Source organism: Euprymna scolopes, chromosome 44 (assembly GCF_053919585.1).
Source record: "Euprymna scolopes isolate OS-2025 chromosome 44, ASM5391958v1, whole genome shotgun sequence".
NCBI classification, from domain to species: domain Eukaryota; kingdom Metazoa; phylum Mollusca; class Cephalopoda; order Sepiida; family Sepiolidae; genus Euprymna; species Euprymna scolopes.
Genome location: NC_136525.1, coordinates 33,920,124 through 33,946,280, shown reverse-complemented (window position 1 = coordinate 33,946,280; position 26,157 = coordinate 33,920,124). Strand labels below are relative to the sequence as shown.

The 26,157-nt window shown below is 31.6% G+C and overlaps 2 protein-coding genes across 2 annotated transcripts in view; both read right to left on the bottom strand.

Annotated features, from left to right (window-relative positions):
* LOC145268780 (valine--tRNA ligase-like) overlaps positions 1-26,157 on the bottom strand; it is a 116,632-nt gene that overhangs the window by 8,920 nt on the left and 81,555 nt on the right. Inside the window, exons 20-25 of the mRNA XM_080124392.1 lie at positions 25,429-25,556; positions 22,568-22,723; positions 18,773-18,979; positions 13,084-13,195; positions 7,471-7,655; positions 2,418-2,558 (exon numbers count right to left, since the gene is read on the bottom strand). The gene's annotated coding sequence lies outside the window, so the exon portion shown is untranslated. The remainder of the gene's footprint in view (positions 1-2,417; positions 2,559-7,470; positions 7,656-13,083; positions 13,196-18,772; positions 18,980-22,567; positions 22,724-25,428; positions 25,557-26,157) is intronic.
* On the bottom strand, positions 2,531-26,157 carry LOC145268609 (valine--tRNA ligase-like). The gene is made up of 7 exons (XM_080124061.1): positions 26,142-26,157; positions 25,429-25,556; positions 22,568-22,723; positions 18,773-18,979; positions 13,084-13,195; positions 7,471-7,655; positions 2,531-2,536 (listed from the first exon to the last, which is right to left on the bottom strand). Exons 1-7 carry the CDS (start codon positions 26,155-26,157, stop codon positions 2,531-2,533), a joined length of 810 nt encoding a protein of 269 aa, XP_079980187.1.

Genomic DNA, 26,157 nt, shown 5'->3' with positions numbered 1-26,157 from the left:
ACGATAGGACCATCCAAGTTGTCATTAATGGACGTACATCCAAGCAACATAACATTAATGCAGGACTACTTTGGTCCATCTTTGGGCCACTATTATTCCTGATATTCATTAACAACCTCCCTGACAATATTGTGTCTGAGACCATTATATTTGTTGATGATACAATATATAACATGCATGAAGGAAAAACAGATGTACATAAATCTAAAAAATGGTAGAATCATTAGAAAATGACCTCCAGACTGTAGTGGAATGAGGCCGTAAATGGATGGTAACATTTAATGCTAATAAGACTAAGCTGTTCTCCTTTAACAATTACAAGATGCCTCTCCAACCATCAATATCGATGACAGATAATACCTACCTGAGAATTCTTCCTTTAAACTCCTAAACCTAACATTCACAGGCAATATGAACTGGAACAAATACACTGAGGACATTGCGAAGGCTGCTGCAAAGAAGGTGGGTTTCCTCTATTGAGCTAGAAGACTACTCACACCTGAGAGTATCCTGTACCTCTATAAGGCCACCATTCGCCCATGCATGGAGTGTTGTTTCCACATCTACCATTAGTCTCTCCCTCTTGGATAGGGTCCAAAAAAGTTTTCAATCTAATGGGTCCCACTTTGTCAACTAAGCTTGAAAAAAATGGCTAAAAACATTAATTTCTTTATCCTCAACTAGCCAATTTTCTACAGGGAGAGGTCGCTTTTTTTCACCGATATTTTCGAAAGTCATCCCCTCTTTTTGATTGACTAGCCTTAATTTAAACCTTTGCCACTTCCGGTTTGGCGATGGACACAACAGCAAAGACGTCAAGTTTTTTTTCATGTTCTTTTATCCCTTCGTAAGGGTTCGAGCCTGTTCGCCTACTACCACTTTTTTTTTTTTTTTTTGCTCAATACACGCCTCCAAATACCCGAGCAACGCCGGGCACTCAGACTAGTATATATACAAAAACAAAAACATAAATAAAATAATATCCAAGGGAAGTAACTGTACTTAACAAATTTATTACAGAGTTATCTCCCTTAGACGTATAACTAGCACCATAAATGTTATGGTGCTAGTTATACGTCTAAGGGAAATAACTCTGTAATAAATTTGTTAAGTACAGTTACTTCCCTTGGATATTATTTTATTTTTTAAATGCATCTGCACGCAAACAATTACAAGTGAAACACACAATAATATAATTATTACTGATAAATGTTGTAATAATATTTAACAATAACTAACACTAATGCCAACCCACATTTCATAAATAATTTACAAGCATACGAATTTGTTCTGAGCGTGAAACCTCTTACTTATGGCATAAACTCCTATCTACTGAATGGTTGTACACATTATTTTTTTTCTTCCTCCTGAAGATGAGGTATACCTCGAAAATTTCAAAACTTAACAGAACATTACGATTTTATTACAAACCATTTTGTTGGTAGATAAATATTTATAATTGAAAATTATTGAAATCTTTCGATATTGGCATTATTTCTTTTACCCACCTTGTTCTGAAACCAATCATGTTTCTCTACATTGTCATAGCCTTACAACACAACTCGTTTCACACCGTACACAAAGCTTCAAGCAAACTACAACGTCTTTCTTACATACATACATACACAAGAGGGAAGAAAGTTTGAGAGGCTGATTTTTAAACTATATTTTGAATAGATGTAGTAATACTGCTGATAACTATAATTAAATGAAGCGTCAGCTCAAATGAAAACGTCAGCTCGAATGAAACCGTCAGCTCGAATGAAAATGTCAGCTCGAATGAAAATGTCAGCTCGAATGAAAACGTCAGCTCGAATGAAAACGTCAGCTCGAAAGAAAACGTCAGCTCGAAAGAAAACGTCAGCTCGAAAGAAAACGTCAGCTCGAATGAAACCGTCAGCTCGAATGAAACCGTCAGCTCAAATGAAACCGTCAGCTCGAATGAAAATGTCAGCTCGAATGAAAATGTCAGCTCGAATGAAAATGTCAGCTCGAATGAAAACGTCAGCTCGAATGAAAACGTCAGCTCGAATGAAAATGTCAGCTCGAATGAAAACGTCAGCTCGAATGAAACCGTCAGCTCGAATGAAAATGTCAGCTCGAATGAAAATGTCAGCTCGAATGAAAATGTCAGCTCGAATGAAAACGTCAGCTCGAAAGAAAACGTCAGCTCGAATGAAAATGTCAGCTCGAATGAAAATGTTAGCTCGAATGAAAATGTTAGCTCGAATGAAAATGTTAGCTCGAATGAAAATGTTAGCTCGAATGAAAATGTTAGCTCGAATGAAAACGTCAGCTCGAATGAAAACGTCAGCTCGAATGAAAATGTTAGCTCGAGTGAAAAATCAGATCAAATAAAAAATCAAATTGTATAAAACTTTAAATGAAATTTTGATAATAATAAAAATCATTTTTACTTGTTTTAATTTTTTCTCATCAATTGGACTGTTGCTTTTCATACTTTTGTTAAAAGTGGCCGCAGCTTTTTCTAGTTCTTTTATAACAGATTTCACTTTCTTGGAAATTTTTTTCATCTCTGCAACAGGATCCACCAAACCCTATAGAGAAAAAGAAATTAAAAAAAAAAAAAAAAAAATTTTTGAGAAAAAAAATCATACAAAATCAAATAACATAAAAATGTTAAAGTAATAATCAGTTTTAATTGACAATTTTCTAGAGGTTAATGATTCAATCCTCATTACGGGCACTACTAAGAATATAATTACAAATTACTTAAAGTTTCAACCTGGTTATTGTTGACAGAATAAGAACAATCTACCCTTCATTGATTAAATATATGGCTTGGTTTAACATTATGGGCAGATAACATAAAAATTTCAAAGTTTGACAAGACATATGTGAAGAAGGCCGAAGGTTACATTGGATGAAATGTAAGAGTAACATTCAATTATAAAAAATGATAATTATACGATATACGATATACGATAGCGTGTTATTTTCTGTGTCATGCTTACATCCGGGTCGTTTGTTATGACTTCTTTTTTTTGTCCTAAATAATTTTACCAAGAATTCTTCATAAATTTTGGTTTCGGTTTCAATTATGGCTGAAGGAACTCAAGTTATTTCATAAGTTTTTATTTCGGTTTCAATTATGGCTGAAGGAACTCAAGTTATTTCATAAGTTTTTATTTCGGTTTCAATTATGGCTGAAGGAACTCAAGTTATTTCATAAGTTTTTATTTCGGTTTCAATTATGGCTGAAGGAACTCAAGTTATTTCATAAGTTTTTATTTCGGTTTCAATTATGGCTGAAGGAACTCAAGTTATTTCATAAGTTTTTATTTCGGTTTCAATTATGGCTGAAGGAACTCAAGTTATTTCATAAGTTTTTATTTCGGTTTCAATTATGGCTGAAGGAACTCAAGTTATTTCATAAGTTTTTATTTCGGTTTCAATTATGGCTGAAGGAACTCAAGTTATTTCATAAGTTTTTATTTCGGTTTCAATTATGGCTGAAGGAACTCAAGTTATTTCATAAGTTTTTATTTCGGTTTCAATTATGGCTGAAGGAACTCAAGTTATTTCATAAGTTTTTATTTCGGTTTCAATTATGGCTGAAGGAACTCAAGTTATTTCATAAGTTTTTATTTCGGTTTCAATTATGGCTGAAGGAACTCAAGTTATTTCATAAGTTTTTATTTCGGTTTCAATTATGGCTGAAGGAACTCAAGTTATTTCATAAGTTTTTATTTCGGTTTCAATTATGGCTGAAGGAACTCAAGTTATTTCATAAGTTTTTATTTCGGTTTCAATTATGGCTGAAGGAACTCAAGTTATTTCATAAGTTTTTATTTCGGTTTCAATTATGGCTGAAGGAACTCAAGTTATTTCATAAGTTTTTATTTCGGTTTCAATTATGGCTGAAGGAACTCAAGTTATTTCATAAGTTTTTATTTCGGTTTCAATTATGGCTGAAGGAACTCAAGTTATTTCATAAGTTTTTATTTCGGTTTCAATTATGGCTGAAGGAACTCAAGTTATTTCATAAGTTTTTATTTCGGTTTCAATTATGGCTGAAGGAACTCAAGTTATTTCATAAGTTTTTATTTCGGTTTCAATTATGGCTGAAGGAACTCAAGTTATTTCATAAGTTTTTATTTCAATTTAAGCTAATGCACTCAAGTCATATGGATATATTTTTTTCATTTTTGAAATCGCAACTTTATATAAAATAAAAAAAAAAAAAAATAAAAAAATAAAAAATCGATAGAACATTAACTTGAAATCTACAAGAATTAAAATATATTTAAACATATTTTACGACCGGGCTTTGCTGGGCGTCCGTGCTAGCTTAGATAAATACTTTTGCAGTTTTAACAAAAAACTACAATAATATAAGAGCGTCTCCATTTACACTGAACATCTACAGAATGCCAACATCAATACGAGTCCCCTGTGAAATTTCCATAGACCCTGCTAAGTCTGAATAAATACAATTTAATGCATAACTGCATCCACTTGTATCGACAGGGTAAGATATTTGAGACATACGTTATTTTTATTATAGCATGGATCATTATTTGATTATTTCATTTTTTTTTTATTCACGTTCACCCCAAACAAACAGATCGCCACTTAGACATAAGGGGCTACTATTTGCGACCATGCCTAGGAAAGATTAACAAGATGTTTGTTTGCATTACATTTAAACTTCTGCATATCAGTACAGTCACGGAAGCAGATAGCAGGAAGGGAATTCTAAAGTCTAGCTGTTCAAGGAAACTATTATAGTAGAACGCTTTCTGGCATTTATGGACCTCAACAATGAAGGAGTGTGATTTTGTTGCTAAACAGGTTTGTCAGGGATATGTGTGTATTATAATGTCTATATTTAAAAATTATCAACGGCAGATCCTATAATTACACCAATTATTTTTCTTTGTTAACATAGGAGAAATTCTGGGCAAGAACCAAGTTTTCTTAGTACAATCAGTTTTTAAAATTTTCACAAATTGTTTTTTTCTGTTGTCATGGACACCTGATTAGGTTAGACCCTTTTCATGTGGCATTTATTTACTGGGGAGTTACTGGGGAACTAGACAGACACACAGACGTTTTGGTTCTTGTCCAGAATCTCCCCTATATTAAACAGCCCCCCCTCCCATCTGTATGTGACAGAACAAAAACATATTCCAAAGATCATGTAAATTGATAAAGTAATTTTATTTTTATCAAGAAAATCATTTTTAAACGATTAATGCGAATTTATGAGCATTACAATATAAACCTCGCCAGTTTGAATTATGTTGGGTTATCTCCCTTTGTTTTTTTTTATATTGTTTTCAAAATGGTGAAGAATTAAAAAACAAAAAGAAAAATCTGTATAATGTATATACCTGTGACCGCATAAAAATATCATATTCCAAAAATCACATAAATTGATCAAGTAGTTATATTTTTATGAAAATAATTTTTGAGTGATTAGTAAGAATTCATAGACATTACAACAAAAACCTTGCAAGTTTGAATTATTGTACAGTTATCTCCATTGTTTCTTGAAATTATTTTCAAGATGGCGACAGGAGACAATCACTCCTCTTTTACTCATAAAATTTGATTTTCTTAGTTAAAAATATCCACTTGATTTATTGTGATTTTTGGAATATATTTTCATTCTATCACAAGTACATATATAGAATTTTTCTTTATTTTTGTTTTTTAATATAGGAGGAATTCTGGATAAGAACTAAAATTTTTCTTTATTTTTTGTTTTTTAATATAGGAGGAATTCTGGATAAGAACTAAAATTTTCATAAAACTTGAAAAAAGTTGGGGGGGAACAACACTATTTGCAAAGAACGGTAACAATGCAGTTATGATATTCAACAACAAAAAGAATAACGCCAAACATTGTAATTTTTAATAAAGCCGATCAGTAAAATAGAAACAATCTACATGGTAATGGTTTTTGGTTTTGAATTAAAAAATCAAGAAGCAGTTCCCCCATCATTTTCTGTACACTTAGAGTTTGGTGGAATTTATGAAAAATAATAAGTAGATATTCTTGCAGAATTTGATCCAGATTCCTGAAATTTTCCATCAACTATGGCTCGGGATTGACCGGCAATCACTGGATTGAGCCAAGCATTGTTTAAATGTTGAAATGCTAAATTAACATTATTTTTTGTTTGTTTTGTTATTTGCACAAAAAATGTAATTTTTTCATTATTTTTTGGATGTTGTGAGGGTATTTTTTTCTATTTATTTTTTTTTTTTTGATATTTGTTGACAAAAAATAATTTGTAAGTTTTCTTGAAAAAAATTTTTCTGTACTTTTTTTACTTAGCAAGTTACGGTTTTCATAAAAAATCATTCATCTTTTGTTATCAAAAAACAAATTCTGCTTACAAAAAAAAAAAAAAATGTTTACTGCCAAGTTTCTTAAAAAAAAAAAAAAATAAGAAATTTAAATTTTCTTAAGAAAAAAAAACTGTACTTTCACCAAACATTCATCTTAAAAAAAACAAAAAAACTTTTGTTGATAAAAAAATAGCAAAAAAATAAAAGTAAATAAATAAAAAATGCAATTTTTCTTGAAAAAATTATATATATATATATATATATATATATATATATATATATATATATATATTCAATACATTTACAGAAGGTTTTTGTTATTTTTTATTTATTGTATTTCTATTTTTTTCCAGTTTGTTTGTTTTGAAATTCATCTGCGTCTGTTACTTTGCTTAACTTAATCTGGTGATTGCCGGTCAAGCATGGACCATAATTGACAGAAAATCACAAAGATTTGAGTTAAATTCTGCAAGAAAATTAAAAATATTTGCAACCCCTCTCTCCCCATTTCATTTTTTTTATGGAAATCACTCCAGACAATGTATGAAGCCACTTAATGTAAGGATCTAAAACAACCAAAATTATTTCAAGATCAAAAACCAGCCAAGAGTGAATAAAAAGATAAACTATTTTAAAAATATTTTCAACTCACTTAAATAATCCAACTTCTACTCATTCTTCACCATTAACGATTGCTAAACTACCATCTTACATTTATTAAACCTTGTTCTTGAGTAACATTCAGGCCTTGATAAGTGGTGACGCCTTTGTAAAAAAAAAATTAAGTTATAAGTAAACAATAATGTCTTGATCTGTCATGTTTAGAGACAACTCAACTCAAACTACCAAAATCAGTCTTGTAATGGCTACAATTTACTATTAAAATTAATAAAACCCATAAAAAATGATTTTCTATATATAAAAAAAATACTTAATCAATACATATGATTTTTGGAATATGACATTTTCATTCCAAGAGGGGTACATATATCATAAAAATTTGTCTATATTTTTAGTTTTTTAAAGTTTGAACTCATTTTTCCACCACTTTTATGCTCGCTTACAAAGATTAAAATCAAAATATAATTATACTAAATCTTGTCTCTAGAATCCTTATTCCAATTTTCTCCTTGTGCTTTATCTACTTACCTGCAGCTGCATGTGTACTTGACAAGTGTTGTTGACAGTTTTGGGTGATGACACATAGCCTTCAGGTATGCTGAGAATGCCGGTCACAAACTCAACAGAATTGGAACGGGACAACGCGGTGAGAGGGGAGGTGTAGTTTCGCTCAAGACGATTGAGAAGAATTTCATCGGAAGAGCTGATCAAAACTAAAAAGAAGATAAGAAAAGCAGATACGTAAAAAAATTTCACCATATGTATCAGTTGTGGTAATAAGACAAGTTCTTGCTGTGAATGCATTACAATGAGGAAACAGATTGGAGCACAGACGAGCACCTTCCATGGAAATAATGATAGAGCACCAAAAGACTAGCAACAATCTTCTAGGAGAAAAGGGGAAGAGAAGGGATTATTCCCACTAGATTACAAAATTGATTTTGAAATTCTGTTAAGACAAGAAGGACTGAGTGGCACCTCCCCATTGAAAGATAAGCAAGATCACATTTTTGGCCACTGAGCAATCATAGACACCAACACCTTTTCCATGGTTTTCTTCTTCATCTTCTCTTTTCGCCATCTCGTTGTCTCTCACATTAGTGTCTGCTGAGGGAGAGGGGATACATGCATGGGTTCACAAGAATAAAAAATAAAATAAAGAACAAAAACACAAACTCCAACACATTTTGCAAATATCAGTTGCATTCTGGATGTGTGCCACCATCGACCCTCCATACACTAAGGTCCACACCCACATTCTTTACTGTTTTTAATTGACGTCAGCCGATCTTGATCTGCTACAGCTCTCTTGATTTGGTTCAATCCACAACTTGCTTTCAAATGTGTCAAACTCATAACTCTCTTCAACTCAAAACCTCTCCTCAACCGTCACAAACCCAAAATGTCTGTAAACTGTCTGTAACTTGTAAAACTTATTGCAACTCCTAAAACTAATTCTAAAATATATTGACTGATCTTTTGTTTCCATTACTGCCACATCTTGATTAACAATTCTATTTTTGCTTTTTTTGTGTCCCTTTGTGAACAACTTCCTCTCCATTGTTCTGCTGATAAACTTATTTCTCCTTTTTTTATATATATATTTTTCCTCTTTTTAATTCCTAACACTTTTTTGGGAATGTCAACAGTATCAGAGATATATTTATAAATTACGTGACTGAAAGACAATTAATTTCTATTTAACATAAATTATTTTGAATTGAAAAGAAAACACACACTCAAGCCGGATTATTTTATTCTCTTCACCAGCGATGAAGACATCAGTATTTTTCATCAACAAAACCACACAGAAAAAATGTGGCATTAAAAACAAAAGCCTGTCAAGCAAAAAATTTCAGACTCCCAACAGCACGTAAATTTGCATAATCATCTTCGCTTCATATCTAAATGGTTCTAGGTTCGCATGCCACTGCTTCCTTACAGCGGGCACATGCTATTTTAAAAATGAACAATAAAACACAGGTGAACTATATGACATTCAAATACAAGTTTCTTGAAAAAAAAAAAAAAAAAAAATCTGTCTCCTTTTATTCTGCCATTTCGAACTGTCAACAGCTCCTAAATTTGCATAATGACACTCGTGTCGCATTTAAAGGAATCTTGATTCGCGTGCCACTGTTTCCTTACAGCCAACACATGCAAACCGAGGTTGCTTATTTTTCTGTCTCTCTACATTGCTACCACACCTAAATGTGGCAGCAATACTTTATCTAATGATGTATATTATCCTTATAAAGATGGAAGACTGCATCAGAAACCAGATATCCAATCATTTTTCCAGTATCCATAGCAACAAATTGGATACATCCAAAACTATTCTATAGCATGATAAATCTCAGATCATGTATAGAGTATTGTTGTCATATTTGGGCTGGTGAATCTTTGCCCCATTTGAGAGTTCTTGATAAGGAGCACAAAACGTATCTAAATTGATTGACCTCCTCCCCATCCTTTCTCATTCTCTGCACATCTTCTCTCAAAGGCATGTTACTAGTTTCAGTCTGTTCTATAAATACTATTATGGTATGTGTTCTATAAATACTGTTATGGTATGTGTTCTATAAATACTGTTATCATAGTGTTCTATAAATACTGTAATGGTAGTGTTCTATAAATACTGTTATGGTAGTGTTCTATAAATACTGTTATGGTAGTGTTCTATAAATACTGTTATGGTAGTGTTCTATAAATACTGTTATGGTAGTGTTCTATAAATACTGTTATGGTAGTGTTCTATAAATACTGTAATGGTAGTGTTCTATAAATACTGTAATGGTAGTGTTCTATAAATACTGTAATGGTAGTGTTCTATAAATACTGTAATGGTAGTGTTCTATAAATACTATTATGGTATGTGTTCTATAAATACTGTTATGGTATGTGTTCTATAAATACTGTTATCATAGTGTTCTATAAATACTGTAATGGTAGTGTTCTATAAATACTGTTATGGTAGTGTTCTATAAATACTGTTATGGTAGTGTTCTATAAATACTGTTATGGTAGTGTTCTATAAATACTGTTATGGTAGTGTTCTATAAATACTGTAATGGTAGTGTTCTATAAATACTGTAATGGTAGTGTTCTATAAATACTGTAATGGTAGTGTTCTATAAATACTGTAATGGTAGTGTTCTATAAATACTGTTATGGTAGTGTTCTATAAATACTGTTATGGTAGTGTTCTATAAATACTGTTATGGTAGTGTTCTATAAATACTGTAATGGTAGTGTTCTATAAATACTGTAATGGTAGTGTTCTATAAATACTGTTATGGTAGTGTTCTATAAATACTGTTATGGTAGTGTTCTATAAATACTGTTATCATAGTGTTCTATAAATACTGTTATGGTAGTGTTCTATAAATACTGTTATGGTAGTGTTCTATAAATACTGTAATGGTAGTGTTCTATAAATACTGTTATGGTAGTGTTCTATAAATACTGTTATGGTAGTGTTCTATAAATACTGTAATGGTAGTGTTCTATAAATACTGTTATGGTAGTGTTCTATAAATACTGTAATGGTAGTGTTCTATAAATACTGTAATGGTAGTGTTCTATAAATACTGTTATGGTAGTGTTCTATAAATACTGTTATCATAGTGTTCTATAAATACTGTAATGGTAGTGTTCTATAAATACTGTTATGGTAGTGTTCTATAAATACTGTTATCATAGTGTTCTATAAATACTGTAATGGTAGTGTTCTATAAATACTGTAATGGTAGTGTTCTATAAATACTGTAATGGTAGTGTTCTATAAATACTGTAATGGTAGTGTTCTATAAATACTGTAATGGTAGTGTTCTATAAATACTGTTATGGTAGTGTTCTATAAATACTGTTATGGTAGTGTTCTATAAATACTGTTATGGTAGTGTTCTATAAATACTGTTATGGTAGTGTTCTATAAATACTGTAATGGTAGTGTTCTATAAATACTGTAATGGTGTGTGTTCTATAAATACTGTTATGGTATGTGTTCTATAAATACTATTACGGTATGTGTTCTATAAATACTATTACGGTATGTGTTCTATAAATACTATTACGGTATGTGTTCTATAAATACTATTACGGTATGTGTTCTATAAATACTATTATGGTATGTGTTCTATAAATACTGTTACGGTATGTGTTCTATAAATACTATTACGGTATGTGTTCTATAAATACTATTACGGTATGTGTTCTATAAATACTATTACGGTATGTGTTCTATAAATACTATTATGGCATGTGTTCTATAAATACTATTATGGTATGTGTTCCATAAATACTGTTACGGTATGTGTTCTATAAATATTATTACGGTATGTGTTCTATAAATACTATTATGGTATGTGTTCTATAAATACTATTACGGTATGTGTTCTATAAATACTATTATGGTATGTGTTCTATAAATACTATTATGGTATGTGTTCTATAAATACTATTATGGTATGTGTTCTTCAGATTTGTCTGCTTCTTTTGTTCCAGTTCATTTAATTCATAAGTCTAGTAATTTTCACCGAATCCACACTATTGAGCGACAAGCCTCCAGATTTATAATTCATCCCAGTCCGCAAGCATTTGCATCTTAAGTCAGAAACTTATGTAACTTTCAGTGAATAATTTTTCTGCTTTAATACAAATCCAGTTATTGACTCGTTATTCTTTTCTTTTGGCTTAAAATGATCTCTACTTTCCAGTGACACTAACTTAGGAGAGGAGACTAGGATTAAACGGATTGCACACTCTATCAAAAGCAACCTGGGGAGACTAGCAACCTGTCCGACTAGATCCTCTCATCAACCAGGACCCTTGTCAAAGAAAACGCCCAGTTCCAGCAGCCAACCAAAACTTAGAGTGGAAAAATCTGGTGACATCACTCACTGGATGCCGTTGGAGAGAAAGGGGTACACATGGCCTCATAGTAATCTTGGAAGATCCATGCTGTCAATTACAAAAAATAATGTGTGTCAGAAGGAAAAATCTGAAATGTCATCCACATATACTGATTATGTGATGAGTAATGATTATTTTGTTGTTTAGTGGGTGTGTACATATTGGGGACATATAACAGATAATGAGACGTTTACATAACTGTACACGACGTCAACTGCGATGACGATTACTTGTTGAGTTCATTATTTATAGTAGTAGAAGGGATATAGATGTGAGAGAAAAGTTCTTTTTACATATTGAGGGGAGATACATTATTTATGATGGGGACAGACAGTTAACACTTTTAGAAGGGTGTTTAATACAAAGTTCATTTTACAATGATGAATCACAAAAACACATTACCTTTTCGGTTGAAAGATGACAAATGAAGGCATACAAATTACATGATGATATTTATTCTTCCAGCTGGTTATGAAGATGGTGATCAGGTATTTTAATGCCTTGCAGAATTGCATTGTTTTGCTTCCTTTTCTGGCTCGCTTACAAAAAGGGTTCAGCTAACTCAACTCTACTCTCAAGTCTCCTAGCTGTGACTTCCAACTCTGATTGATTTCAAACCCTCTTAACTGAATATATTGGATCTATCTTTCTTTGTGACGACAAAACGTGCTCAACCATATGAGAGTCCCTCATGTGGATTCTACATATTACACATGTCTCCATACGCTTTTGCAACACAAATAAAATTCCTCAATTCATGGTCTATTATTTCTAACAGACCTATTTTCGTTTTATAATTATTTCTACTATAATGGCAATTCACTAAATTCCTAAGATCGCATCCAAATAAAAATATGTATTCACTTTTAACTTTTGATTACTGGGTTCAATTCTAGCCTCTTCCTTTTATAAATATTATTTTCAAATTTATTACATCGTTCCTTTAATTACTGGGCTCTGTTCCCTTATATATGTAACAATTTTACATTTCGAAAAAAATCTTTTTTATATTTTTTAATTGTTATAATTAGGGCTATGACAACAGCATATTTTTTTCCTTGTTTTGACTCTCGAGTATATATCTGACACAGTTAATCAACCGAGAACCACATCATATAACAGCATATAAGATATCAACAGATACACACTTGAGAGTCAAAACAATGAAAAGAATATGCTGTTGTCATGGTCCTAGTTATAATCCAACAAAAATAGGACTAGACTTACTGTTTGCTCGTGCCTTTGTTAAATCAAATTCATCGCGAAGAAAGAGGGCCTCTTTACAAATAGCTCTTAAAACGGCCATGTCATCATTCAAGAATGGTTTTTGCCATTGGAACTGAAATTAAAAAAAATTCATTATATTTTTATTTTGTCAAAAAATGTATTAAACAGAAATTGTAATAGATTACAAAATAAACAAAATAGTGAAGGAAAAATCGTATTTTCATTATTCAGACTAGCATTCTCATCATGAGTGTTATTCACACGTTTCGGCCGATGTAACATCCGACCTTTCATTGACCTTCTTCATGCTTATTTTTAACAAGCTATACCAACCCTACACTGCCTGTAAAGAACTTAATCAAATTTATGTTGAAAAGGAGGCTTCACTACAATGGTTCAAAAGTGGAAAAATTCTATTTGATCAGGAATGGATAAATATAGTTGCACAAGACTTGAGCCTACACACAAATTGATCAAAAAAAAATGGCTGATCTATATAAAAAAAATGACCAGTGCAGTTGCTGTAATCCAGCCATTGGAAGTTTTATTCACCTGACCCTTTTGGAAGATGACCATTACACTACTCGCCACAATAAATTATATAGATACCTCCACTGAAAAATCAGCAGAACGATGCAGCTTAACAGATTGCCATACGTTTCGGAACATGAACTTTTATCCATGTCAAACAAAAAGGATTCACAAGTGGATTAAAAATGAAAATAGCTTGTCTACAAAAAACAATGACCAGCGTAGGTTTTGTCATTCAGCCATTGAAAGTTTGGATACTTAATGTCTGGATGCAACATACTTTTCGCACATGAACATTACATTAATCACACTAATTGTTATCTCCCTTTCTATTCATTTGTGATAAGTTTTTAGAGTGATCTCCCTTGCTTGTTGTTTACTGGTTGGGAAAACAAAGGTGACAGGTTGAAAGGACGTGTCGATATGACTGGATTTATGTAATGAGTTGGTTAACAGATGCCTTCACCAGAAAATCTATGGAGAGATGCAGCTTGACGGATGGCTATATACATCTGGGAGCATAAACCTTCACCCATAATATCAAACAGAAATGTGACAGTGTTCCATGGAAAAAACCAGCAAATACATCAAAGCAGACATTTTCATTGGAACAAACTTGAAAGGACTGCTCTTATCATTGATGTCATCGTTCCAAATTACTATGATCTAAATAATGCAAAAAGCAAAAAGATAACAAAATATCTGGACATCGACAATGACATGAAAATGACAATGACATGAAAATGACAATCATGGTGGTAGCTAGGGTTGGATCAAATACAATTGTATTTGTATTTCAATTGTATTTAAATACAATTTTAATGTAATTGTATTTGTATTTGTATTTTTAGACTTAGGACTAAAAGTATTTGTATTTGTATTTGTATTTCTGGTAACCTAAACGAAAGTATTTGCATTTCAATTGTTAAAAGTCAGTATTTGATCCAACCCTGTTCACATACATGTTGCGTACGTGTACCAGTCTACCAGCCCTGTCCACTTCCAGTCACACACGCTGCTGCTAGTTGAGTGACGATAAGTCTGTGAGTCAAGTAGCTTCAATTCAGGGTTGCCAGCTTGGCTTTTTTAAGGCAAATTTCGCGAATTTGGCTTTTTTTGAAGCAGTTTGGCTTTCAAAATTTTTGTTTGTTTTTTTTTCAAATTTATGCTTCAAATTTGGCCTTTTTCGGATAATTTTATATAAATATTTATTAAATATGGATTATTAAAGAAAAAGTTATAATAAAGTAATTTAAACAGTTGTTTGGATGTCTAAACTTGTAGATTTAAAAAAAAAACTTTTGACCTCCCACTCCCATTCATGGATTTACACCCTCTCGCACTAAGCGAATCTCACACCTAAATGTTTAATCCGGTTTCAGAGTTACTTACTAAATGTCTATATGGACCCTTTCAAAGAGTTCACAGTTGAGTATGAAACCATTTTGGGGACATTTTTTAGTGCTGGCGCCTTGTCCCTGCCAATTAGGTCACTGAGTATATTTCCTCTGAAATAATTAATTCTTGTATTTTTCGTTTGAAATTCTTTAAAAGTAGTGTTTTGAAATTAATTGAGTTAATTTATTTTCAATTTATAGAAATTTGAAAACTTATAACTATAGCTATTTAAAGTTGTATTTAAAATGAATATTTTTAAGTATTCATATACTTTTTCCTGAGTAGTCCATAAAGTTTAATTAAAAGTCAATAATTATAGATTTTCTAACTATCTTGGATTAATAGACACATTTGCCTTAATAATGACGCATAGATTGTTCTTGGAAACAAAGTCTAGTTTTAGAGTTATGACTAAAATTAAATTTATCAATATTTAAGAGATATTTTAAGTTGATACCTCCAATCCCCTGAGTAAATTTGGTCTTCTGGCGACTGACATAATTCTTTTAAGAATATGATTGACAAATAGAAACTTATTTACAAATTGTACCAATGAATATGGTATGGAAAAAATGGCACTAGTAAAAATGGTAAGTAGATGTGGAGTCTAAGATAATAACCAACTACTTTTCAATTATGCTGTCATCTTAGAAATCTGTCGATTATACTCGCATGTTTACTCATTGTAAGTGTTTTCTTCAGATTTCATGTGTAATACTAAATAGATTGTAACTCCAAATGGTTACTAATATCATAATCGTAAAAAAAACATTTATAAACATCTCTTTTATGTAATCTGTCCCCGTTGTCAATCAATGCTTACATTAAAGTGTAGTACCTGCTGTGATGACCTAACTTTATCTAGTCTGTCCTTGGTCGATGAAAGAAAAATTCTTCTAAATTGGGGTATATATTTTTGGCTATGGGAGATAAATTCTGTGCCTTTTACTTTTTAAGGCAATTTCATTTGGTTTTACAATTTTGCCAGTCAGACTTAGAGATAGAAAAAAGTTAACTACCCTAAAAAGTTATGATGGCCCGAAAATGAAAGATCATTTTATGCATAATTTATATGCGAAACTAATTACTTAATTTAAATTATAAAATATTCCTTTTCTAGATGTTCACAAGTAATCTTTTGAAAAAAAGTAGAATTACATTTTTAGGAGGGATAGCTGAGGGTTCTCATCTACTTTAAAATATAGATATAATTTCATTTTAATTTGACAAACTTCTTAATGTTATCCTGGTGCTTGTCCCTAAAAGTACACAGGTGAAAATATCACTTCCAAATAAATTAACAAGAAAACTCTTTGATATAATTATGCATTAGGCAAAAATATGTTCTACACCAAAAATCTTATCTCCCCAATTTTACGTATTTGCAAATCATAAAACTATGATAAAATAATTAAAAATCCACTCAATAAATATCCTAATCTTTAAACAAAAAACAAACAAAATAAATTACTTATACCAAATGCAGTAGGACTTAATTATCTATCGACCGTATAATTTTAACATGCTGCAACTCTTAATTGTTTTTATATTTCAAAATGTTAATATGTGTTCTAAATGATCTTTACCCAACATTCCTATTATTATTAAACGTTTCATTTACTTATTTGTAAATGAACATTTATAGATCAATTTTGACCATTTTCTGTACAATAACATGTTTTTAACAAATAAAAATTATTTTAGTACAGAAAAATTAAAAGCAGCGGCTGCCAGCGATTAAATCGTTGAATTAAGTTTCTATTTTCAAGATTTTAAAAAATTAAGTGGTAAAATTTTATTTGGGCTTTTTCAGATTATTACAAATAAATATCTATAAAATAATTATTAAGTAAAACATTATAATTATTTTGTCGGTACTTCTACAGAAATTGAACCTAACTTAACCAAGTTTAAGAGAAATGAGAGATTAGCCAGCACTTCTCGAAGATTTTGAAGCCTTTCGCCAGAAATATTCTAGGGTGCTGTGCAGCATCGGCATTATCTGAAAGAGTTTTCAGCAAGGCTGGTAATTTTTATACCCCAGAGCGAGCCAAACTTGGCCCGGAAACTTTCAGAGCTCTAATGATGATAAAATGCAATGAGGACATGATATAGAGTGTAATGTAGATGTCAAATTTGGAAGGAAATATTTCTTCTTTTTTCTTCTTTTCTTCGCATATTTTCAGATTGTTTAAATCAGTTATTGTATTTTTATTTGTATTTTGAGATTGAGGAATAAAAGTATTTGTATTTGTATTTTTAGCGTTAGTATTTGTATTTGTATTTTTAGAGTTAGGAATAAAAGTATTTGTATTTGTATTTGTATTTCTGGTAACCTTAACGAAAGTATTTGTATTTGTATTTCAATTGTTAAAAGTCAGTATTTGATCCAACCCTGGTGGTAGCAGTAACTGATCTAATAAAAAAAAACATTGTTAACAACACTGGACGTATCCTTTTTTTGTATCTCCACAAGTGGCTGACTCCTCAGAGTTAATGCACCAGAAAATGAAATGAAATTTTTTTTTTTAATGTATTACACACCGAAAATCTCAGCAAAATTTAAAAAAAAACAAAAAAATTTAATCATTTAATAAAATATTTCATAAACCAAATTTATAAAAAAAATTATTTAATAAAATATTTTATTACAAAATGTATTAAAAAAAAAAATCATTTAATAAAATATTTCTTAAAAATTTATAAAAAGATTATTTTAAGCATTTAGTCCAATATTTCATAAAAACTAAAATAAGAAATAATTTTAATTATTTCGTAAAATATTTCATAACATATTTTTGGTTTTCTAAAATTTTCAAATTAATCATACAAAATATTTTAAAAGATGTGACCAAACGTCTATATAAATTTCTTTTTTATACTTGAGCATAATCTTAGCTATAGCTGTAGCTAAGTACAGATATTGAGCCTAAAACGGACAATGCCACTCCTTAAAAGAGTCCTTGAATATAAACTCATAGTGAAATAGATTAATAACTATAGGAGAGGGGAGGGAATTGATTTCTTAGAAATAAAATAGTAAAAAAACAAGAGGACCAACTGTCCACAACTAAATGGAATTACTTTTATATTGTGCCATTGTACCTATTTACAATGCCTCCCCACGGGACAGAGTTAGACACCAGGGTCGTTTTTTTAACGTGGAGAAAAGGTACAAAAATAAAAATGGTCTCAGTCGTGAAGGATTTCTCCCCCACTGAAAGAGAACAAAAAATGGAAGTGCTGCATCTGAAGAACAGATGGTATTTATTTGCTCCCCCACCGAGCAAATTAGGCACAAGGCCGATTTTTAATGTGAGGAGTGAAGGGAGGGGGAAGGGAAAAAGGGGACCAGCTCCCGAGAGGTGGGAAATGGGAGCTGGTTAAAGGTCAGGCATGTGGGGTTGCCCTCACATCTGGTCTTTGCTAGTCATAGCTAGTCAGAGCTTGCAGCATCTGCCGGAACAGATACTACACTTTGATCTTGGCCAAAAGATTGTGCCATTGTATATAACTTCTGAAGTCATATTAACATTTACAATATTAACTTCCAATAGGGGTGATCACTTAACTACCTGAAATACAGTAGTAAAAAAAACAAAAGGGAGAAAACTGTTCACATATAAATGGACTTATTTTTATTAATGAAGGATTTTATCATTGTATATATTTTCTGAACTTATAAATTTATAATAGCTTCAAATCTATAATAACGCAAAGTTATAATCCCCCCACCCCGCCCCCATTTCATTCAACTTACATTTCTTGGTTTTGGGTACCAACTGTTACAAATGGTTACATTTAGGTTCCCTTGTCTTTGTTGAAGATGTTGGTAAAGTTCTTCTGTCAAATAAGGCATAAATGGACTCAGCAGTTGTAGTGTTGTTTCCAGACAAAAATGAAGAACTTGTTTTACCGTTTCTTTTTCTTCTTCAGTGCCATTCAATAAAATAGGTTTAATGGCTTCCTGGAAAAATTTCAAGAAGAATAGTATTAAAAAAAAAACACACACACATGAAAAGATAAACCATGCACATAAAAGATTTTGTCTTGTAATTGATTGTTTGTAAATAACTACAGATCAAATTTAATGCATATATGAAACTAGCAGAGATACCCAGCATTGCCTGGGGGTCATATAAAAACTAAATAGAAGCTAAATACTGTGTGTAATGTTTTTATATAAAACTTTTATTTCTTTTTCTCTCTCTTTAGCTGCTTTTTTTTCTTCACAGTATTTTTTCCATCCATTTCCTAAACCCTTTAAACACTTTGCCAAACTCATTTCTTTGTCTCTTGTTTTAATGTGCTGAAAAGAATGTAATTAATATACTGGAGTTATCTTTTAAATGTAATAGTGTAATCTCATATTTATTGCTCCTGAACAACACTGAATAGAAGAAAACACAATAGCATTCTTGATTCTGTGTAATTTTGTCCCGCAACCCACATTCATAATGACATAAAGAGAAATTATATTGATAATGAAAATAGTTCAGAGAAGTTAAAATATCATAATTTACATATTTTGATTTAAAATTTCATAAAAATTGGATGTATCTTAATTTTCACAAAGGATTTCCACTACCTCTTTGCCTCTTTTGTATCAGACTAAACTAAATATAACCCACATTACGCAGCTGTGTTTCAAAATCCATTAATTAGTTTATGAGTGAATTCTATACTAATAATAGGATACAATATAAAAACATATCGTCTATATAGTGAATTTTATTCATCTATTATATCACCATAAAATGATATACCAATCTTACAAACAATGCAATATACTTCACACGTAAACAATGACATATACCTCGCACTCAAACAATGCCATATACCTCGCACTCAAACAATGCCATATACCTAGCACTCAAACAATGCAATATACCTCGCACTCAAACAACGCAATATACCTCGCACTCAAACAACGCAATATACCTCGCATTCAAACAATGCAATATACCTCGCACTCAAACAATGCCATATACCTCGCACTCAAACAATGCCATATACCTCGCATTCAAACAATGCCATATACCTCGCATTCAAACAATGCCATATACTTCGCACTCAAACAATGCAATATACCTCGCATTCAAACAATGCAATATACCTCGCATTCAAACAATGCCATATACCTCGCATTCAAACAATGCCATATACCTCGCATTCAAACAACGCAATACACCTCGCATTCAAACAACGCAATATACCTCGCATTCAAACAATGCCATATACCTCGCATTCAAACAACGCAATACACCTCGCATTCAAACAACGCAATACACCTCGCATTCAAACAACGCAATACACCTCGCATTCAAACAACGCAATATACCTCGCATTCAAACAACGCAATATACCTCGCATTCAAACAACGCAATATACCTCGCATTCAAACAACGCAATATACCTCGCATTCAAACAACACAATATACCTCGCATTGAAACAATGCAATATACCTCGCATTCAAACAATGCAATATACCTCGCATTCAAACAATGCAATATACCTCGCATTCAAACAACGCAATATACCTCGCATTCAAACAATGCAATATACCTCGCATTCAAACAATGCAATATACCTTAACTCTGAATAAAGAACGGTTAAAGTACAGCTCTTTCTTTACTTCATTTCACATATGTTCCATTTTTTTCATGTATTCTGTTTTCATTTTTCAAGTATGTTTTACAATCCACAGAGATTCTAAAAAGTGGCCAAAACTTCAAATATATAACAAATAAATGTTATCAAAGGCAAGATGTTACTCTTCTGTCTATTTAGAAAAGTTTTTAGTCGTTTTACTCACTTTAAAACGTTTATTCAATTCAAAAGACATATAGTATGGAGCCTTAGGTGAGAACAGGAAAAATGGCCACAAATTGACACCTAAATATTTAAAGTTTTGATAATTACTCAAAAATAAAAAATTATACAAAATGCTGTTATAAACCCACTCAATATATCATAACATGTGTTGAGTTGATTTCTAACAGTATTTTGTATAATTTTTTATTTTCAATCATTTTCCAGACTTCAAATATTTAGGTGTCAATTTGTAGGCATTTTTCACGTAATGCTCAACATTGTTTTTTGAATTGAATAAATGCTTTAAACTGCATAAAACTACTAAAAACTTTTCCAGATAGGTAAAAGATTAACTTATTTTGCCTTTGATAACATTTATTTGTTATATATTTGATTTTTGACCACTTTTTTGAATCTGTCGATTGTAAAACATTTAACCTTTTTTTCTCTCCTTTTTTAATATTTTATTGTATTTATCGCACACACTCTTGATGATTTATTCCTCTGTTGAATATCTTCATTTTTCACACTTAATTGACGTCTAACATTTTTGTTAAAATTTCATAAAATTTGGAGGCACCTTAATTCCACAAAGGGCTTGCATAACTTCTTTTCTCCCTTTGTATAAAACTAAATTAAACTAAATATAGCCTACATTATGCATCCTTACCAACTGTGTCCAAAATTCATTAATTAGTTTAGGAGTGAATCCAATGCTTATATATTATTAGGCACAAGTGAAAATTGCAGTTACACAATTACAAATAAATTAAGAGAAAAAATCTGAATATATTTATGTATCTGGCAAAAATATGCATCCACAACAAAAATTCAGAAAAAAATTGGTAAGATTTTAATCAAAAATAAAAATCAGTTTTATTGTATTTTGCCAAGAGTGAAAATTCTATAAAACAGGGGGAGATAAGTCAGTTTGTTATTAAACCAAGTAATAATGAATGGCAGACGGTAAAATATAAAAAATGATTTTTATTTTTAATTAAAATTCTACTCGTTAATTTTTTCTAGTTTTTTGTGAGGATATTTATTTCTGCATGATATATAAATATATCAAAGAGTTTTTACTTGAAATTTGATTTTCAGCTGTGCTGAATACTATATATAAGAACCATGAATCCTACACATATATAAACATATTTAACTTTATAAAATAAATAAAAGGTACTTGTACAGTTTGATCATGACATTAAAAAATGAAAATATGGGAAAAAAATTTAAATTGTACGTATCGATTATGGAATGAAGTTCTCCAAAAAAAAATTTCACTTAATTTCATCAAGTAATTTTTGTTTTACAGCAAAAAAACAATTTGTTATGATACCGAAAAAAAAGCTAGTAGTAAAGACGGAGAGGGAGTGTCTGCGCTTTAACAGGAGTTAACTCCTGTGGCGTTTGTAAACTCCAAACAAAAATCAAGAAAAAATCAAAGATGTCTGTCTTCAATGTTCTGTCATAAAAACGTGTTTTTCCACCGTAAAAAAAAAAACTACTCGATCAAATTAAGTGAAATTTTTTTTTTCGGAGATCTTCAGTTCAAAACAGATTCGTACAATATAACCTTTTTTTGATATTTTCATTTTTAATGTCTTGATTAAACTGTACAAGTACTTAAATAACTAAAAAAGAATGGAACAAATAAAATATTGACTTGTTTTCAAAAGTTGAATCGTGTTGAGAGAAAAATTTATACAGAAAAAAAAAAAACAGAGATGAAAAACTCACAATGTATGTATCACAGATATCCTGATGCCAAAATTGTCGTATCTGATTGGCAGCTTGGTTCATATCGTATGACCTCAAAGATTTATCACAGTGTTGGACAGTTTCACCCAAATTGCTTAAGATCCAGTTATCAAGGCTCGATTCATAGCCAGAAAGCTGGAAAATACAAAAAAGCAAATACACATTAATACAACATTTTAAAATTGTTAAGTCACAGCAACAGTGAAACATGGTTGGTTTACGGCATATCAACCCTTTTTAGGTTATTTAATACCGAATCCAAAGATTTTGAAGAAAACATTTTTTAATAGAATATATTTGTTGTTTCCAAGTCGGTTTCTATTTACCCCATAGTTAGGACCCTAACAGGTACTACCACTCCAGGTCAGAGTGAACCTGGGAGTAATGGCAATTAAAGGGTGGCTCCACACTCCCCAAAGCCCGCAATCTGGGGCCTCAACACTGGATATAGTTTAAGGTCATATCCAGGACCGTGAAATATGGGGAGAACTTGAGTCTCTCTGTACAGGAGTTTGTCAGAACAACCTAGCATGAGAATACTTTTTTCCACAAGTAAATTCTAAATATTAAAAATAACATTTCCATATGGCAAGTGCTCGTCTGAGCTCCAATCTCTGGTTCCCCTCACCAATCTTTCACAAAAAACATTCGTCTGTCTAAAACCACAGTCAACAATTTTCCCAACTCTTTATCTGTGCCTAACCAAAACGTTGATTCCATGAACAAAGCTTCTTTCTTAGAACTGCACGCCTGTGGAACTCTCTTCTATTTGCCTGCTTCCCAGCTGACTACAATCTGATTGTCTTCAAGTCTAATGTAAACAAATTCTTGATGAATCGCTCCTTTAAGTAATCCAATTGACCAAATTTCCATTACTAACAATTACTACGATATTATCCCATTGACTACCGTAAGCTCAATAACCTTTATCCTCAAGTGGCCTCTGGGCCTTAATAAGCAGTGACTCCCATGTAAAAAAATAAAATAAAATAAAATAAAAACCTAGTATTCGCTGCCCAAATAAGATCTTTTCAGTATTCTTAGTATTTACAAGGAATGGTGCACTCTCTCCAAGTGATGTTACCGCAAATAACAACTTAAAGCTAGATACTCTACCAGACTAGATGGATTTTTGTTCTGGGATCGAGTAACACCAAGAGTTCACTAGAAAGGTATAATATATTCAAATGGTCAATTGGGCAGAGGAAAACTATGTTCTAAACTTCTTTAATAACTCAGTGTTTGAACATTAAAAGAGAACCTTACTGGAATATTCGAATATCTGTGCATCTTATATAGAGATCAAGTGTTAGTCTCAGGAAAGGGGTCCCTTGATTTCTGAGAACTTTGAAGTAAAATGAAACAAAGAGGAATTCAAATATACTATTTAATATCTCATTCTTCACTCTCTATTAAAGTGCAATGCGTATTTATTTGTAAATATATATAACCATCTCATCACACAAAAGTTGCCAACAATTAATATATGTCACTATACAGTAGTTTGAAATTTATATTAACACTAGGGGGGCTACCCGGCGTTGCCCGAGTGTTTGGAGATGTGTGTGGTTGTTAATGAAACCCTAAGAATAAGCGAAATAAAAAAAGAAAACAGAAAAACGAACGTTAAAACTTATATGAAAAATAAAGCGGGGGGGGGGGGGGGATTAATCAAAACAAAAAATAAAAACAACTAACGTAAGGCAAAGGAACGATGTTAAATGTAAAAATCTGAAAAACAAAAAAGAAAGCAGAAAAACGAAGGTTAAAACTACCCCCCCCCCCACACACACACAAAAAAAAAAAAAAACGTGAAAAATGGCTTAAATAAGCCTGTTTCGATATTAAAATTTAGAAAATCGGTGGGTACCCGGGTGTTTTTGGGTATGTGTGGTCGGTCGGGGGTGGGGTGTTAATGAAAACCTAAGAATATGCGAAGTAAAAAAAAAAACAGAAAAACAAACGTTACGTGAAAAATGGCTTAAATAACCCTGCTTCAATATTTAAATTTAAAAAATTGAAAAAACAAATAAAGACATCTCACACCACGATTCGAACCCAAAACGCTTAGATAATGACCCAAAGCTCTAATCATCTGAGCTAACACGACGTACATGAGATTTAGTTTTCAACTATTTAAACTACATCAGGTCATGACGTCATCTGATGCATACGTAGAACCAATCTCCTCATGAGAGGACGGTTTTTGTTGACCCTTTCCCCCTGTAGAAATTGTCGATTTCGGGGTGAAAAAATTAACGTTTTTGGCCAATTTTTCGATATTTTTGGGGCGAAGGATTGAGCTTCAATATGATACCAAGTTTGTGAATTTTTGTTCTGTCTGTCGAAAGTTTTTAGCGGACACACAAACACACATACATACATACAAACATACATACATACACACATTTTCACTTTTATATATATAGATGAATTGGAACAAATATATTGAGGATATTGCCATTGCAAATAAGGTGGGCTCCCTCTACCATGCTAGAAAATTACTCACATCAAAATCATTGATTGCAGTTACCTCCCCTAGATGTTAAGAACTCTTCAACATTAACAAATACAATAAAACTCAATAATTCAATAAATTTTATTTTTACTTGTACTTATTTTTTTTACTCAATCATTTTTTTAATAATTTTTACAAATTCCAACATGACACTTAACCTAAACGAATTTATTTGAAATCATGCTATACAAGTGCCTAAAATAGTCTATTAGAAATATGCTGAGAATTTCCCTGGAGCCTTTTTTTATTATAAAAGTGAAAACTCAAAATCATTTCAGCAATACTAGATGCGTCTCTTAGTAAATAAACATGGCTGACTTACTTCAAATGGACGTTTTGGTACAAAGTTGTCGCCAAGCTTCGAGTGCATGAATTTTGACGCCTGCCATAATTTGTTGCAGAAGAGTTTGCTGCTTTTCACATGGTCAACTTCAATGTTAATCGTTTGTGCTAAAAAATAAATTATTAATAAAATAAATATATACAACTTTCTTGTTTGTTATCAAATCTTCTTTCAATCGTTGTTGCTTCTAAGCCCGTGATACTATTGATGCCCCCAAGTTTTAGGAGGTAAAAACGGGGGTTATAAGAAAAAAACAAACGAGGAAATGAATTTATCAGCAGAACAATGACGAGAAACGTTTCTGAATTTTTGAGATGAGGATTGATTATTCGGATTCTTTGGACTACTGATCTCATCTTGAATGTTATTTTCACAACATTTTGACCTTCATCAAGTGTATCTGGTTGAACTCAAGGTATCTACATGAAATTTTGAATAGAACCCTCTATTAAATCCACGGGGGTAGCATGCTCTTATTCCGTCAGCCATAACTGAGTAAAAATCCTAAGTAATTTGCAAGTTCTACAGAAAGATTCTAGAGTTTGACAAGATACACCTGATAAAGGTCAAAGGTTATATTAACTGAAACATTATGAAAATGTTGTGAGGACTCCCCCGTGCACAAGGTATGAACTCTTTTGAACTGTATAAATTAAATGAGAGTTATGACTCCTAGGCTGTGATCAATGTACTTCCATAGTCCGCCAT

Bases quoted from the DNA above. Each gene is read 5' to 3' on its own strand.
- LOC145268609 (XM_080124061.1), bottom strand. The intron at 22,724-25,428 runs GTAAGTCAGCCA...TGTATTTTCCAG, and splicing joins TACCAAAACGTCCATTTGAA to CTTTCTGGCTATGAATCGAG. The intron at 18,980-22,567 runs GTGAGTTTTTCA...AAATTTTTCCAG, and splicing joins ATATCTGTGATACATACATT to GAAGCCATTAAACCTATTTT.